General features: G+C 39.9%; 1 protein-coding gene across 4 annotated transcripts; it reads right to left on the bottom strand.

Annotated features, from left to right (window-relative positions):
• Window positions 1-7,438: 7,438 nt before the first annotated feature.
• LOC132702068 (uncharacterized) lies at window positions 7,439-12,199 on the bottom strand. 4 transcript variants are annotated; one of them, XM_060670481.1, is made up of 4 exons: window positions 11,523-12,199; window positions 11,223-11,465; window positions 10,403-11,170; window positions 7,439-9,000 (listed from the first exon to the last, which is right to left on the bottom strand). In XM_060670481.1, exons 3-4 carry the CDS (start codon window positions 11,100-11,102, stop codon window positions 8,987-8,989), a joined length of 714 nt encoding a protein of 237 aa, XP_060526464.1. In that variant the 5' UTR covers window positions 11,103-11,170; window positions 11,223-11,465; window positions 11,523-12,199; the 3' UTR covers window positions 7,439-8,986. The 4 variants fall into 4 exon arrangements, with proteins under 4 accessions (XP_060526464.1, XP_060526463.1, XP_060526462.1 ...); XM_060670480.1 differs by having other exon boundaries at window positions 10,446-11,170; XM_060670479.1 differs by lacking the exon at window positions 7,439-9,000 and having other exon boundaries at window positions 9,637-10,648; window positions 10,703-11,170.
• Between the last annotated feature and the right edge of the window lie 4,470 nt (window positions 12,200-16,669).

Below are 16,669 nucleotides of genomic sequence, written 5' to 3'. Positions count from 1 at the left end.
AATTCTATATATCCATTTTCGATAATTTTCAGGTATATCAACTATTGTCCATGTTTCACTCTCCTCTAAACTTCTTATTTCTTCACTCACTGCTTTCTTCCATTTCTTTGTTTCTGCGCCATTTTTTGTGTCTTTGGTCGACTTGAATCTAATCTTTCAGTGCTTCTTTCATTGTCTTTTTTCTTCGGTGAGCTTTGTACCTCCTGACCCTTATCCCTGTCTGTTTCTTTAACTTCTTTATTTTCTTCTGAATTTTCATCTTCATAGGAGAAACTTTCCCTTAACTTATATATTTAGTGTCACTTTCAATAAATTGTACATTTCTACTAATTATCACTGTACCGCTAATTAGAATTTTGTAGGCCAGGTCGGTGTATCCTACTAAGATTACTTTGACTGCTGTTGAGGGTCCCAATAGAGTCGAACGGTTCACGGTTGGCTTAACCCTTTTGGGATGCGAAATGGTAAAAAAGCGAACACGAAAGGCAAACGACCCACTGTGAAGACTTACCGCGGGCTCTCGCGTCGTCGGTTCCGGACGGGGCCCCGTTTATTGCACTCGCGTTTGAAACTTGCGGACTTGCGGAATCGGCTCTGTTTCTGGCGCCGTACCACGCGGAAGTGTTTATTTGAATCTCAAAGTCAAAAACTTCCTCTTTTTCTTGTGCGATTGCGCACAAGCCGTCACATGGGTTACGCGGGTTTAAGAAACTGGGTGAACGCGCAAATTTAAATTACCGATCCCAAAAGGTCTCTAACCCGACTTTTGTGAGTTAAAAGTACTATTGGAAATAGAAACAATGGATTCTGAACAACTGCTTTTGGATTTAATTTTGAACCTCTACATTCTTCTGGAATTCTAACAAATGCAGTGCTTCCATACAAGCGTAAATTAGATACATTGGGTTTTTTATTAAAAAAGACTTCATAAGGTATTTTTTGAACTTTTGTATTTACTAACAAACGATTTCCTATATAGGCCCGAATACATTCTGGCTAATAAGATTTTTCAAGTTAGCATGATTCATAATTGTTCTGTTGTATCTTTCTGTTGCGCCATTCAACTCATGAGTATAAAGAGGTCCTGGTCGTAGATATATTCCTTCGTTGTTAACATAATCACAATGAATTTATTTTATTTTCCTTCCCTTCTGATTTTGAACTAATTTGACATATTGCACAAAACGATCAAATACTTCATTTTTGGGTTCAAACTACAGCAACTTTACTGAAATAATCAATAAAACTTACACAATATTTTTCACCTTCATAACCTTCCTGTTTTATTGGGCCGTGCACATCTGTATGAATATTCTGCAGTATATCATTTGCTTTACTTCTTTTGTTTCAAATTTTAGATTCGAAATTTTGTTTTCTAAACAAGTTTCACACTTTAAAAATTAATTTTCTAGTCTATTTGGTAAACCCTCGACTAATTGTAAATTACACATCAATTTTAAATTTTCAAAATTTTGTGTGACCCATCAAACGATGCCATTTTTCCTTCTTTGTCATTTCTTGCACATTTGTATGATGATAGTTCATATAACTTTTTTTTTTGGTTGCTATGGCAATTAATGTACCTTTACATTATGTTATGAATGAATGAATTATGTTTCATATTTGGCACAAAATATACATTTTTAATATTTATTTTTATGATTCTGCCACAAACTTCAAAGCATACATTAATATTTTCTATCTTTTTCAATGTTAGAGAAAAACCTTCACCTACCTTGACATTTACTAGTTTTGTAAGATTTATGAATTCTGAAAAATACTTATCAGTGTTTACTGTGGTCCAAACAGCCCCTGTCCAACACCCACGCAATGTGATTAATTGCTGAGAAATCTTCTGTTTTTGTCATCATAACCTCAACATGGAATGTGTAATTGATATCTTCTACTTTTGATGTACTTGCAACATGTTGACTATCTTCTTCTCTTCGTTGATAATTACCTCCGATTGCACTTTTAATGTTTTGGTAGATGTTCACTCTATCTATAATTTGCTGAACTTCCTTGACTTCTTGATGGCTGACTTGTGTTTGAATAACTTCTTGCTCCTCTCGTATCTCTCTGATTTCTTCGACATGAAACATTGAACACTTGTGACGTTTTATTTCCACTATTATTCTCTCATTTATGAAATTCTATATTTAGTTTTAATTGGACATACTAGACCGATTTTTCTTTTGCAGGTAAAGCATCTACAATGTCGCCTATATGAGAAATTTCCATTTGTCGTACCCGGTTCCATCAAACACATGCAAGATCAGTTTTTTTTCTTTTCAGTAGCCGTTTTACTTGAAGAAATCTCTTCTCGATTTTTGATTTTTCAATAACCACGGACCTCTACTACCAGGTTAAAATGATGAAAACGGAATCTTTATTATAAACTGAAACTAACCGTATTACATTTCTACTAATAAACGTGATTTCAAAAAGACCATGTGCACCACTGTTCTTCTTCTTCTTCTGCGGTTGGCGCTGCTACTAGGCAATTTGCCAGCAGTATTTCGAACTGCCCCAAATAATCCAGAATGTTCTCCTGGGGAAGTTTACTTTTCAGACTTCTGTTTCTATTTAAAAGGCATCTAAAGCTGCTAAGGAGATAGGGTCAGTTAGTAGGCAGGTTCAGTGCTCCCAACAGGCAAGACTGTCACATCTAAAAACAAAAAAGGACAAACAAACTCCAGCACTATGGATCTTGGGACGGGCGTTCCTGACTTAGGATGGACCGTGGGACCAGGTTTATCAGATCTGAGACAAAACAGAGTCAAATACATACATTTTAAAATTCCCTAGTATTGTTACTAGGGAGAGGCTGTCCGACCTGGAATACTAACTTAAAGTTTTATCCTATTATAATCTAAAAAGCATATGACCGAAAGTCCGAAATTTCTAAAGTTTACGTATAAATCCACAGCCGGGACTTTTGTTATAGGGCACTCGAAAAATATATGATTGAGGTTCTCAACCCCGCCACACTCGCAGAAAGGAGAGTCCCTAACCCCTATCCGGGCCAAGTGTTTCCCCACCGCGCAGTGTCCAGTTCTCATTCTAATTATAGTAGTTATATGTCGTCTGCCTATGTAGGCAAGTTCAGAAAACCATCTTCTATTAGGAAAATTACGTTGTATTAACTTTCTATATCTTTTACCTTTGTCTTGTATTGGGTTTTTCCACCATTCTCGAAAAACATTAGTAATATCTCTAAGAATTGTATTCTTCACGTCATGTGTCCAGTTTGATATTCAAGAGGATGTTTAGGTCTTTTCCTATTTTAGCCACTTTTTCATTACCTTCAATATCCGAGTGCCCCGGTATCTAGCCCATCCTAATGTCTACTCCCATACTTTTAGCCCTCATCATCATCTCTCGGACCTGTAACGTTATGTAGTCCATTTTAGTGTCGGAATTTCTGATAAAATAATAACTTTTGTAAAGGCTCTTTGTAGAGCAACTCTTAGTCCCTCCTTTATTGCTATCGTCTCTGCTGTTTTCTTTTCTTTATGAAGTTTTGCCGGAAATTTAGAATTAATTTTTGGTATATGAACACCAAATCCAACCTTCTCACCGTGTTTAGAGGCATCAATAAAAACCAGACAATGTGTTTGGATATATTTCTCTATTTTCTTACTAAAATGGGCTTCCGGATTTTCTCTATTTATATTTTAAGTGGTTCAATCACGGCAATAGAGTTAAAAAAGTCTACGTTAAAGCACGGGAAAGTCGCACTCGAGTAAAGTCTGTTACGGTAAGGCAAATAAATATTAAATGCCTGGACCAGGTAAGGGACACCCGATGTTCTATCTTCATCTCTATCTAAATCATCTCCTCATCACAATAATGTCGGAGATTCTCTATGTGGTCTGTTAAAGGGTGGTCTGCAATGGCTAGGACTCCAGCCAGAAAGGACACTGCCAGTTTTCTCCTCCTTCTATCCAGGTCCAGTTCCGATGCTTCCGCCAGCAAGACATTCGTTGGTGTTGACCTCATACATCAGAGCGCTATTCTCAAACTTTCAAAATGAATCGCGTTGAACTTGTTAAGTGCAGTCTTGTTATTGGGGTTCAAGAAGATGGAACCATAATCTAGGTGGGTCCTAATCAGAGTATGTAAGGTAATATAATACAGAGTAAGGTAAGGTCATTAGGATTTGCGGGTCTGCACCCCATAAAACCCTACTTACGCATTTCATTATATTAATTGCTTTCTTTGCTTTATCACAGCTATATTCCACGTGCATACTCCACTTTAAATGTTTTTGTAGCACCACTCCTAAATATTTTACATGGTTCTTAAAAGCAATTTCCTTATTATCTATTTTTATATTTACCGGCGGGGCTCTTCTCCTACCTTTTGTACAGCACACAGTGAAAGGTTGTTGTTCTCTAGCCAGTTCTGTAATGTTTTTAGAGCTCTATTAAGTTTGCTCACCAGTAACTCGATGTCTTTTCCTTCGCAGAACAGGACCGAATCATCCCCGTAACCCACTATTTTCACTTTCCCTTGAAAGAGTTTATATAATTCTAAAGTTGTTTAGTTTTTATGTACTTGGAATGTGAGCCAATAGTGGCAACGCCGCACGACAACATGAAAAAGGGAAGAGCGAAAAACCGCGTGGATAGTGGCGAATAAACTGTTAGAGAATTAGGTCGCAAAACGAGGGGATTGACCACATGTAATTTTTATTTAAATTAGTAGTGTAGAAGTCTATCTCTGTTCCTTTTGAAAATCAGTAAAAGCATGAGAAGTTCGCGTGGGTGTTATTTCAACAACCAAGCAAGTGAGAAAACCCCAACATATTATTGGCGCCCGAGCATCGGACAGACTTGGACATAAACGACGTATCAACCTGAGAATTGCAATCATCGACACTTGTCGCCTGTCAGACGAAAGCTAGAGCGATAATCAAGGTCAGTCCTTTCCAGTACCTATCACTTACCCGAAATATTTTGCCTGCGCACGTAATTCGAAAAATATAAATCTCAGACATTTGTCTCTCGTTCTGAATTGCAATCGCATTAAGTGGATTTACACGATGTCATTAGCTCTGTAGGCAAAAGTTTGAGGGTCTCGAATATAATAATCATAATAATAATTAAAAAAAAAAACTCGTAAACTTCATATAATAAAGACACGTAATTTCAATTAATCACCGACACAAAAACAAACCTCGAGCAAAAACCTCTTCGAATTAGAATATCTATCTATTTCACGCCGGCACGATGTCAGATGTAGGTGATAACGACTTACACGATTCAGAATTTGATTTAAACCGTTTAAAGCACAGCAGAGCCCAAATCAAGGGAGAATTAACTGGCTTTAAAACTTTTTTAGCAAAAAGTAATATCGATCAACATATCGAACAATTACAATTAAGATTTGAATCAATAAAACCCACTTTAGAAAAATTTAAATCAATTCAAACTCAATTTGAAGAATTATTATTAAGCGATTTTCCGGATAATTATGACGAAAATGACTGCATAATCGAACGCGAAGAATTTGAAACCCGCTATTTCGACGCCATAGCTGAAGCCAAAAAAATATTAGATCAACATCATTTCCAAGAAATTCTAGGGGAATCACACATTCCGATGCCTGCCCCGTCCGTCGCGACATGTTTTGGGCCATCGTTCATAATAACAGCACCCTATCGAAGGTACAAAGATTTTATTATTTAGAAGCCTCCCTTAAAGGCGAGCCGAAAAATATAATTGGTTCTTTAACTCCAACAGACTCAAATTATGAAACGGCATGGACCCTTTTAGAAAGACGGTATGAAAACAACAAGATTATAATAAATTCGCACTTGAAAGAAATAATGGATTTAACTGCATTAAATAAAGAATCTCACACGGCTTTAAGACATTTTTCCAATACCTTCTTTGAAAATTACAGGTCTTTAGAATCGTTAGGGGAAAATGTAGGTCAATTGAACACGATTTTAACATATATTTTAGTATCCAAGCTCGATTTAAATACTAAACGCGAATGGGAAAATTTTTGCAAATCCATAACCTCTCCGAAAATTGACGATTTTAACGAATTCCTATCACAAAGATGTCAAATGCTAGAAACTTTAGATACAAAGGCATGTATAACTATTAAAAAACCTTACGAATCGCGATCGTTTGTTTCTTCGGGAGCCAACTACATCTGAAAATGCAATTATTGCAAAAATGAACACCCTTTATACTTATGCGAAAAATTCAAACAATTGTCAGTCTCGGATCGATTCGATATGGTAAAGAAAATGAATTTATGTTCAAATTGTTTAAGGTATGGGCATAAAAATTCAGAATGTCGATCTTCTGCATGTAAAATTTGTCAACAAAAACATTCAACTTTATTACATCGATCAAAAGAAAGTTCAAACAACAACTTGTGCGACATTTCAGAAAATTCTAAAGAAAAAACGACTTGCAATGTTACCACTGACAATTCTTTGAAGAGCGCGCAAAGCGGCGAAAAGTCAATTAATAACCAAGTAATGTCTAATACTTATCAAAATACCACCAATTCTTATATTTTACTGTTCACGGCAGTCGTACAATTGTACGACAAGGATAAAAATATCATAACTTGTAGAGCATTACTCGATTCAGCCTCGCAATCAAATTTTGTAACATCTTCTATGGTCAAAAAATTAAATTTGCAAACTTCAAAAATTAATATGCCTGTTAGTAGTTATTAGTCGTTACTTCACCATCCCCCGTCCCCCGGGGGAGATTTTGTGATTGAAAATTTAGATTCCCAAGCAACCGAAAAAAAAAAAATTGACCATTCTACGAGAGATGTCGCCGCCCATTAAGAACTCAGGTTTCGATCGCCAGATGTCACCCTTAATGGGGGGTAGGGGGTAGTTTTTGCGTTAGTGCCTTTTTGGCAAACTCACCCCCGGTAAAAAAAAGGGGGTTCGTAGAAAAAAGAAATTTCTTAGTGCCTTTTCGGCACTCCGGGGTGGGGGATGCGAGAAATAAATGTGACGTATTTTTGCGCTTGGCGAAAAAAGCGACCGGTGTGTCGCGCGCGGTCGGGGGATTCGAACCTCGAACCTTCGGGTGTAAGCGCCGCCGACGCGCTGTTCTTATAGCGTTTCGCGCGCTACGTTAGTCGAGCCTAGCCGAGCCTAGCCGACGACGATTTCGCGGGCCGACACGGAGGATGTGTGTCGTTTATGCCCGGTGACCCGTTTCGCGCGCTACGTTAGTCGAGCTTAGCCGAGCCTAGCCGACGACGATTTCGCGGCGGCGGCGACGATAAGAGAATTCAACTAATAAAAGGTCGTCAAGGTCGCGTAAAATATAATAATTTATTGACAACATTTTTTTTTTGCGGAATAAATAAAATGCAATAGGAAAAAAGACGTTTAATGACACTAATATCGGACAAATTGTTTTATTAATCATATACAAAACCTCATCAGGATAGACACATATTAATAAATATATTCGAACGATATGCATATATAAATAGCATATATGGACATAAATAGATACATAAATTAAACACAAATATAAACTACAATCATCTAAAGGAATCGTAACATATTAGTTTTCCAAAAGAAATATCTGCTTGGTATGTGGTCGATCAGTCAGTGATTTTCCCGCTGTCCTTTGAACCAACCAAATTTCGATGGCCCCAAGCTAGCGTGTACTCTGAGCCGGGTATAAGATGTCGTTTGTCATCCGCGTAAGACAACGCCACCTTATTTTTCAGTTCGACGTACATATCATGTAAATGTGAGCGAAACGAAGACATTTGGCGCAAAATTAGCGTGCCTTCCTCGTCGACAGCGCGCTTATAGTCGTCGAGACTAAGTTCGCGCTGGCTGACCGAGTCAGCAACGCCCTTGGCCTTTTTGGTCAACTCGTTGCCGTCCACATTTACGCAATAAGCTTTCGCTCCCGTACCCAAGAATTCCCACAACGGCCGCCCTGCGTACTCTTCCTTCATTTTACCAAGAACGGACTTGTTTACAAGAATGCCGTGTTGGTTGTTCTCCGAGTAATTAGACGTATCGAATTTGTCCAAATTTTCTTTCATATCTTCGTAGAAATTTTCGCAAAAAATTTGGACAACGAGGCTGTCGGTATCGGTATACGACTTTAGTCCTTTCCATCTGGAGAGCGACTAGATTTTCGCTTAATATGGCGACATTTTTAAAATTAGGTCTCGCGATTAACGCTTCTGCCCCCAACCTTTTCCCAATATTTTCCCAATGGGAAACGAGCCGCACGTCCACCCTTTTGTCTACATTTTCCATCGTTGTTCCAAACACAGCGTTATTCATAAGTTTGAAAAAATCTTTTTCAAACTTATTTTTAGCTGTATTACACATCGCCGTATTCAAGTCTATGTATTGTTTTAGCCAGGGAGATTGATCGAAATCAAGAACGCGATGGATGCGAACAAGCTTTAAGCCGTTGCTTAAAGCCTGTTGCACATTCCTATAATGCAATACATAATTACGTTTATTGTTTAAATTTGGAATAAGTTTTTTCATTTTGGTTTTCGCGATTGGCGAAACGATGGATTCCGGGCAAAAAGGCAGTTCGTTGTGTGCATCATGCAGCACTTCCGGATAGTCCAAATCTACTTCGAAAATATAGCCCCTAGGTGAATCGTTGGGGATACGCGTAATATCTAAATTTTGAATTTTGTCCTTCTCCAACCACTCGAAGTTTCCCGTTGGGAGGTATTGTGACATGGCCGCCCCGTATAAATTGGTAGCGTCCAAGTACATGACGTAAGAGGTAGGTTTGGAAGGGTCGTAATTAGGTAAAAATTTATTATTAGCCGCGGCCTTTCTCACACTACACTGACTGACTCCTCCGCGGATACCGTGCTTCAAGAAGTGTATCCACGTCCACGTCGGTCAACAGATCCAGTTCAACCTTTGTCGCCTTAAGGGCGCTCGTCCATGATAGACCCGGTGTCGTATAAAACTGACTCGGGCCCAGACCGTACGTTTTCAGACACACCTCTCTGAAATTTTCAAAAATATCGGCTAAAATAAAACGTCGGATTTTAAATAAATATCTGAATATTTGCCTAAAGTTTTACATTTGAACAAATTCCACACAGTCCAGGCACGCTTGTAATCCGCCCTGGTATTGTTGCTCTTTCGCGTGATGGCAGTTTGGTTTCGTCTAATTTTGAAAAAGAATCTAGATACGTATATGGAAAAACGCCCTTCTGTCGAATAAGTTGAAATTCTTGTTCATTTTAAAAAAATTTTTTGACTTCCCGACACTGACTATCGTTCAAATTTCGACTCAATCTGTCCAAACTGGATGCCATAAATCGAAATGAATCTAAAAATCGTAGTTTTAAAAATACCCTTTTTCCTTTGCCTCCTTTCTCCGACTCAATGTTATCGACTAGGACATGTTTCGTAAAGGAAATGTAACGTTCCTTGTTTTGGGCGATGACATCGATCTTTTTCCCTTCTTCAGCCATAAATTTTACAAATAGATGACTGTCGAAACCTAAATGGTGAAAAAAGACAGGGATGTGCCGCGGAACTTTGAAATTCAAGTTGCAAGTGGAGTGAGCCGCACCTCGAAATATGACAATGATCCCTTACTTTTTCGTCCTCTGCATTAAATGGCTTCTCGCAAATGTGACAAGCCACAGCGTTTCGAAAGCCGGCCTCTTATTCAAACGATAGAGTGGTCATGGGCACGGAAGTTTTCATGAACTTGTTGTAGAGCGCTTTGCAGTCGCTCGCCAACCATTCAATGAAAATTTTGTGTGCGCCCCGACCTCTGTACTGTTTAAAACTAGGAATCGTCAAAGTCACATTTGACATAGTAGGCGAAAGAGTAAGGCTCGTGAATATGAGTTTTGACGGTAAACGATTTGTCGGGATTCGGTTCGCCTTCCACCTGTAAAGGAGTCATGACTGTTTCAAAGCCCACGTACACAACAAAAGGCACTTTTAATTTATGTTCAAATTCTTCAAATTTCAGCTTATTCGCGGGAACATTTTTACCGTATTTATCCTTGCGCAATTCGGTGGTCGGAAGTTTGATGGAAATGTGAGTGCAGTCGTGTTCTTTATGACGCTTTAGTTTTTCTTCGTTATAAAAATAAACCAAACACCCATCGCATAAAAACTTTGTAGTGGACTTTTTAGTTAATTGTTTTGAAACCAACCGAGACATACTTCTTATTAAACAATAATGATTTTCTCCATAGTCATTACTAATTAATAAGAGGTTTACATGTCTCTCTGTACGAGATTCAGTAAAATGCGAAGGACCAACGACCTCAACGTCATTACGGACTTTGCTATAGACTCTCTCGAGGCCATAGACATTGACCGAAATTTCATTAAACCGTTCAAAAGTGGATATGTCCTTAAGTTTAACGGGAAAATCGATACCTGTAAAATCCAGCTCGTTCTGAAACTCTACATAGTTACTGACCCTGTTAGCGTTATTTGTCCAGTGAATTGGGTGAAGAGCAGCCATGATCGACCACATAAAGCATTTTTCGTCCGTATTTTGCAAGTTCAAAACAGCTTTTTTGGTTTCGATTTCCTTGGGCAGGCTAACATAGGACGACGCCCTTAGGGGATTGTACTTGTTAATCCCTATTTCTAAATGGAGGAGTTCCTGCAACGCCCAGCCTGTAAAAAAGAGAAAGAAATTAGTTCGGAAATATACATTTTTATGAATCATACCGCTGTCCCTTTCCTGAAACTCGGACGCTTTGGTAGCCAAGATGTCGACGAACTGGACGTACAGCTCCTCCAGATCGGTGTTTCCCCTCACCAGTCGATATTTGGTATTGAAGGACTTGACCTCCTCTTGTTCCTTCGTCTGCAAGAGGAAGTTTCCGAATAGCTCCATACCGACTTTTATGTTGCCGTAGCGTCGGACGTTCGACTCTACCAACGTAAGGATTTTGGACCTAAGGTGGTCCAAGAAGCCCTTAACGTCGGTAGGGTTAACGGTGGACGCCAGACGGCATGTAGCTATGAGGTTACGGAAGGAGGTCTGTATCATTTCTACTCCTGGCTCCTGCACCACGCTGCATTTTTGGCGGTGAGCCAAAGTACGCAAGTGTCCTTGCCATCTCATTGCAGGAATGGTCAAGTTACACTGCGTACAATGGCGCGTGGATGATGGTGATGATGATGATGTCGAAGCTATAAAATACAATATGAGAATTGTTTGGGATTTAAAAGCAAAAATCCTTACCTTCCGGTAGGTCAAGTCTCGGGCGCTTTTGTTCGTCTGCAGCAATAGGGCGGCGGCGGGTCTTTTCGCCTTGGGAACCTCATGCTTCTCGCGTTGATGGCGTCGGAGAGCCCCCTCGGATTTGTATATCCCACCGCAAACGTCACAAATTTGTACTGCTGCGCGACAATCCCCATGCCTCGCCAGGTGGTCTTTACGGCTGAACGAGCGGTTGCAATATTCGCAGGTGAACATTTTTTTTTGCTGCGAGGAATAGGCATCTCACTCTCCAACTGTTCCAGATCTCTACTTGGCACTTACCTTTTTCAAGTGGTGAAACACAAACAAAAATCCAAAGAATGAAGTCTCATTATGGCGGCGGTCACTTGTTAATTAAACCAATTTTTCTAATGAATTTAAAATTACTTTCGACAACGTTCCTTCAGAATAATTAAGATTTGTGTTGGCGAGAATTGCGCAATATAACGCAACCCGCTGATAAAATTGGTCGTAGTTAGCGACCTAACCTAACCAAACCGTCGTCGTATGGGGCCGCTTCGCTTCGAAACTCGACCGTTGGTCGCTGCGTGAATGTAAATTGCAGCGCGATTGTGTGCGGTGACTCAGGCGTACCGCCGCCGTCGCGTTTGACGACTGGATGACATCATCACCCGCCGCGTGGCAGCGTGGTCGCGTCGCCGGTGTGCGGCAGCGGCTGCATGACATCATCGCTTTGCCAAATGTTTAAACGAAACTTTGGCGGGTGAGATCATCGCGTCGCCTGCCTTCGCCGCAAAAAAAAATGTTTTAAACGAGACTTTCATATTAGACCGCTTAGGAACGGCATACGTGTTTTCCTGCGACACAAGAAATGGTTTAACCGAAACGTTTGATATTCTTACCGCATGCGTTTCCTTCGACATCGAGTTTATCGTCGCATTTCCTTCAACGTGAACAAAAACGCAAAAAAAAATCTTTAAACGAAACCAGAATCTAAATTTTCGATGAGGGAGAGTGCGGCATCACCCCGCATTACTTCAACCACATCCCTCCCTGTATATATATATATATATATATATATATATATATATATATATATATATATATATATATATATATATATATATATATATATATATATATATATATATATATATATATATATATATATATGTATATATATATATATATATATATATATGTATATATATATATATATATATATATATATATATATATATATATATATATATATATATATATATATATTCTCACGTATTGATTCACGGATGGAAAAATGTGATGACACTATATTCCGGGATATCATCCGTTCGCTCGTTGAACTCCGACTGGAATCCTGCATCCGACTGGAATCCTGCAAATCTTGCATCCGACTGGAATCCTGCAGACGTTTCGCCAAAATCTCACTTGGCATCTTCAATGCTCGCGCTCCGAAAACACTTCGAACACTGGGAGGTTATCGGCGGTGCGTGCGGTATTTATACTCTGCGCCGGAGATGGTAACGGTGCTGCTTGTGCGTGGGGGGAGGTGGCTCCGCCCCCTGAATTGTCGCGTTGTTAATTTCGCCCGATCGTAGTTGCGATGTCCCCGTTGGCTGCTGCGCATCGCTCTGCTGTTTGATTATCGTTCTCCACGTGTTGGATAAATGCAGAGCGTCGTCTCTCGTATTGAGGTGTCCGGACTTTTCTATTTCGATGGCCTCTCGTATAATCCTAGTCCTAAAATCAGGAATATTAGCTATTTGTTTGCAAGTGCCGAAATCAATTTCATGGCCTGTCTGATGTTGGTGCTGAAACAAAGCAGATGTTGTTTGTTTGTTTCTTATGGCTAAACGATGTTCCTCGAGCCTGGCTGAAATCCTTCTGTCGGTCTGTCCCACATACGTCAGGCTGCACGATCCGCATGCTACACTGTATACTCCTTGGTTTTCCAGAGTAATTTTTTGTTTTGGGTTTCTTAGTATTGCTCCGATGGTATGGTCAGGTTTGTATGCCGTTGATATGTCGTGTTTCCGTAATATTCGGCCGATTTTGTCAGTAACCCCCTTGATGTATGGCAGGACAGCGATCGATCTTCGTTGGGTCTCGTCCTGCACTCTCTGCTGCGGCTGTTGTTGTTTACTGATTGCCTTGCTGATGGTGCGCCTTTGGTATCCGTTTTGTTGAAGACAGGTACTAATTTTCTTCAGTTCTTTATCTCTGTTCCTCTCGTTTGTGAGCCTGAAGGACCGAGCAATTAATGTATTTGCCACTGCCTGTATCTGTGATGGGTGGTGATGAGATTTAGCGTTCAGATATCTATTAGTGTGTGTTGGTTTTCTATAGACAGTGTGTTCCAAGTGTCCATCTTCGGTCCTTGTGATGTGCACATCTAAAAAGGGCAGACTGTTATCCTCTTCAAGTTCTATTGTAAATTGAATCCTTGGGTGAATGGAATTCAGATGATCTAGGAATTTCAAAAGCTCCTCCTTGCCAAAAGGCCATACAACAAATACGTCATCAACGTATCTTGTCCATAGTTTTGGCTTCAGATTTGCCTTCTCTATTGCTTTCTTTTCGAAGTAAATCATGAAGAGGTTGGCAATCACAGGTGAGAGAGATGATCCCATTGCTGCTCCATCTATTTGTCGGTAAATTTTCCTGTTGTGCATAAAGTAAGCGTTTTTCAGGCAATGTCTTGACAGATCCATTATGTATGGCGGAAGATCTTCGTTTTCTTCTATAAGCAAGAGTGCCTCTTCTACTGGAATACTCGGGTAGAGGGATTTGACATCGAAACTTGCCATAATGTCGTCCTTGTCCATCCTGAGAGAACCTAAAATCTGAGTGAAATGTTCTGAGTTTTTAACATAGGAATCTGCCTTTTCCACTATAGGCTGAAGTGCACTGGCCAGATGTTTTTCCAGCTTGCATAATGGTGAGTTAAAGGCGCTTACGATTGGACGCAGGGGAACCCCGTCCTTATGGATCTTTGGGAGCCCGTAGAATTTTGGGCAACGACTCGATTTTTCCCTCGGAATAAGTTTCTTCTTTGTATCCTCGTTTATTGATGAATCGAGAATTTTGGACTTAGTTGTTTTTTCCAAATATGTCGTGGGATCTCTGGTGACTAGTTTGTATATTGGGTCGTTCAAAATATCCTCCAATTTTGCATTATAATCCGACGTATTCATGACGACAGTGGCATTTCCTTTGTCTGCTGGCATTATTAGAATGTTTTCGTTTTTGTTTAGATTCCTTAAGGCTTGCATTTCTTCTCTGCTTAAGTTTGGTTGCGGTGGTTTTGACTGTCTTAAGACTCTGGCGACATCTTGTCTAATTAACTCCGCATCTTGTTCGTCTATGGTGGAAAGACTTGCTTCGACGTTGGAAACGATCTCTTCGACGGGTACTCTTTTTGGAGCTATTGCGTAGTTAAATCCTTTATTCAGTACGCTGACTTCTGTATCGGAAAGATGGTATGCTGAAATATTATGAACTGTACTGCTTCGGTTTGTATTTGGCACTTGTCCTGATTTTTTGGAATTTGACTGAAGGATTTCTAATTTCTTCCACAGTTTTTTTTTTTTTTTTTTTTTTTTTTTTTTTTTTGACGTGATGTCCTTGTCTTTCTCAGTGCGCCATGATGTTAATAATTCTATGCGGTCCCACAGCAACTGATGGATCTTGTTGCTCAGTTTCAGGTGGAGTCTGAAAAGTTGTAGCTCAGTCTCACTAATTTCGTACCGGGTCCGCCTGATCTGGTCTTGGAGTAGGGCCTTGCTAGCTTTGTCCAGGATAGCTTGTGTCTTTCTGGTGCGTGTGTGATAAGACAACCTTGTAAATGTTGGCAGCAAGTTCTGGTTGCGGCAGCTTTTAAGAAGCCAACATTTACAAGGTTGTCTTATCACACACGCACCAGAAAGACACAAGCTATCCTGGACAAAGCTAGCAAGGCCCTACTCCAAGACCAGATCAGGCGGACCCGGTACGAAATTAGTGAGACTGAGCTACAACTTTTCAGACTCCACCTGAAACTGAGCAACAAGATCCATCAGTTGCTGTGGGACCGCATAGAATTATTAACATCATGGCGCACTGAGAAAGACAAGGACATCACGTCAAAAAAACTGTGGAAGAAATTAGAAATCCTTCAGTCAAATTCCAAAAAATCAGGACAAGTGCCAAATACAAACCGAAGCAGTACAGTTCATAATATTTCAGCATACCATCTTTCCGATACAGAAGTCAGCGTACTGAATAAAGGATTTAACTACGCAATAGCTCCAAAAAGAGTACCCGTCGAAGAGATCGTTTCCAACGTCGAAGCAAGTCTTTCCACCATAGACGAACAAGATGCGGAGTTAATTAGGCAAGATGTCGCCAGAGTCTTAAGACAGTCAAAACCACCGCAACCAAACTTAAGCAGAGAAGAAATGCAAGCCTTAAGGAATCTAAACAAAAACGAAAACATTCTAATAATGCCAGCAGACAAAGGAAATGCCACTGTCGTCATGAATACGTCGGATTATAATGCAAAATTGGAGGATATTTTGAACGACCCAATATACAAACTAGTCACCAGAGATCCCACGACATATTTGGAAAAAACAACTAAGTCCAAAATTCTCGATTCATCAATAAACGAGGATACAAAGAAGAAACTTATTCGGAGGAAAAATCGAGTCGTTGCCCAAAATTCTACGGGCTCCCAAAGATCCATAAGGACGGGGTTCCCCTGCGTCCAATCGTAAGCGCCTTTAACTCACCATTATGCAAGCTGGAAAAACATCTGGCCAGTGCACTTCAGCCTATAGTGGAAAAGGCAGATTCCTATGTTAAAAACTCAGAACATTTCACTCAGATTTTAGGTTCTCTCAGGATGGACAAGGACGACATTATGGCAAGTTTCGATGTCAAATCCCTCTACCCGAGTATTCCAGTAGAAGAGGCACTCTTGCTTATAGAAGAAAACGAAGATCTTCCGCCATACATAATGGATCTGTCAAGACATTGCCTGAAAAACGCTTACTTTATGCACAACAGGAAAATTTACCGACAAATAGATGGAGCAGCAATGGGATCATCTCTCTCACCTGTGATTGCCAACCTCTTCATGATTTACTTCGAAAAGAAAGCAATAGAGAAGGCAAATCTGAAGCCAAAACTATGGACAAGATACGTTGATGACGTATTTGTTGTATGGCCTTTTGGCAAGGAGGAGCTTTTGAAATTCCTAGATCATCTGAATTCCATTCACCCAAGGATTCAATTTACAATAGAACTTGAAGAGGATAACAGTCTGCCCTTTTTAGATGTGCACATCACAAGGACCGAAGATGGACACTTGGAACACACTGTCTATAGAAAACCAACACACACTAATAGATATCTGAACGCTAAATCTCATCACCACCCATCACAGATACAGGCAGTGGCAAATACATTAATTGCTCGGTCCTTCAGGC

The sequence above is a fragment of the Cylas formicarius genome, unplaced genomic scaffold (assembly GCF_029955315.1).
Source record: "Cylas formicarius isolate icCylForm1 unplaced genomic scaffold, icCylForm1.1 PGA_scaffold_5__7_contigs__length_24384050, whole genome shotgun sequence".
In the NCBI taxonomy this organism is placed as follows: Eukaryota; Metazoa; Arthropoda; class Insecta; order Coleoptera; family Brentidae; genus Cylas; species Cylas formicarius.
The sequence above is the reverse complement of the archived record's forward strand: the minus strand, read 5'-3'. Positions and strand labels throughout refer to the sequence as shown.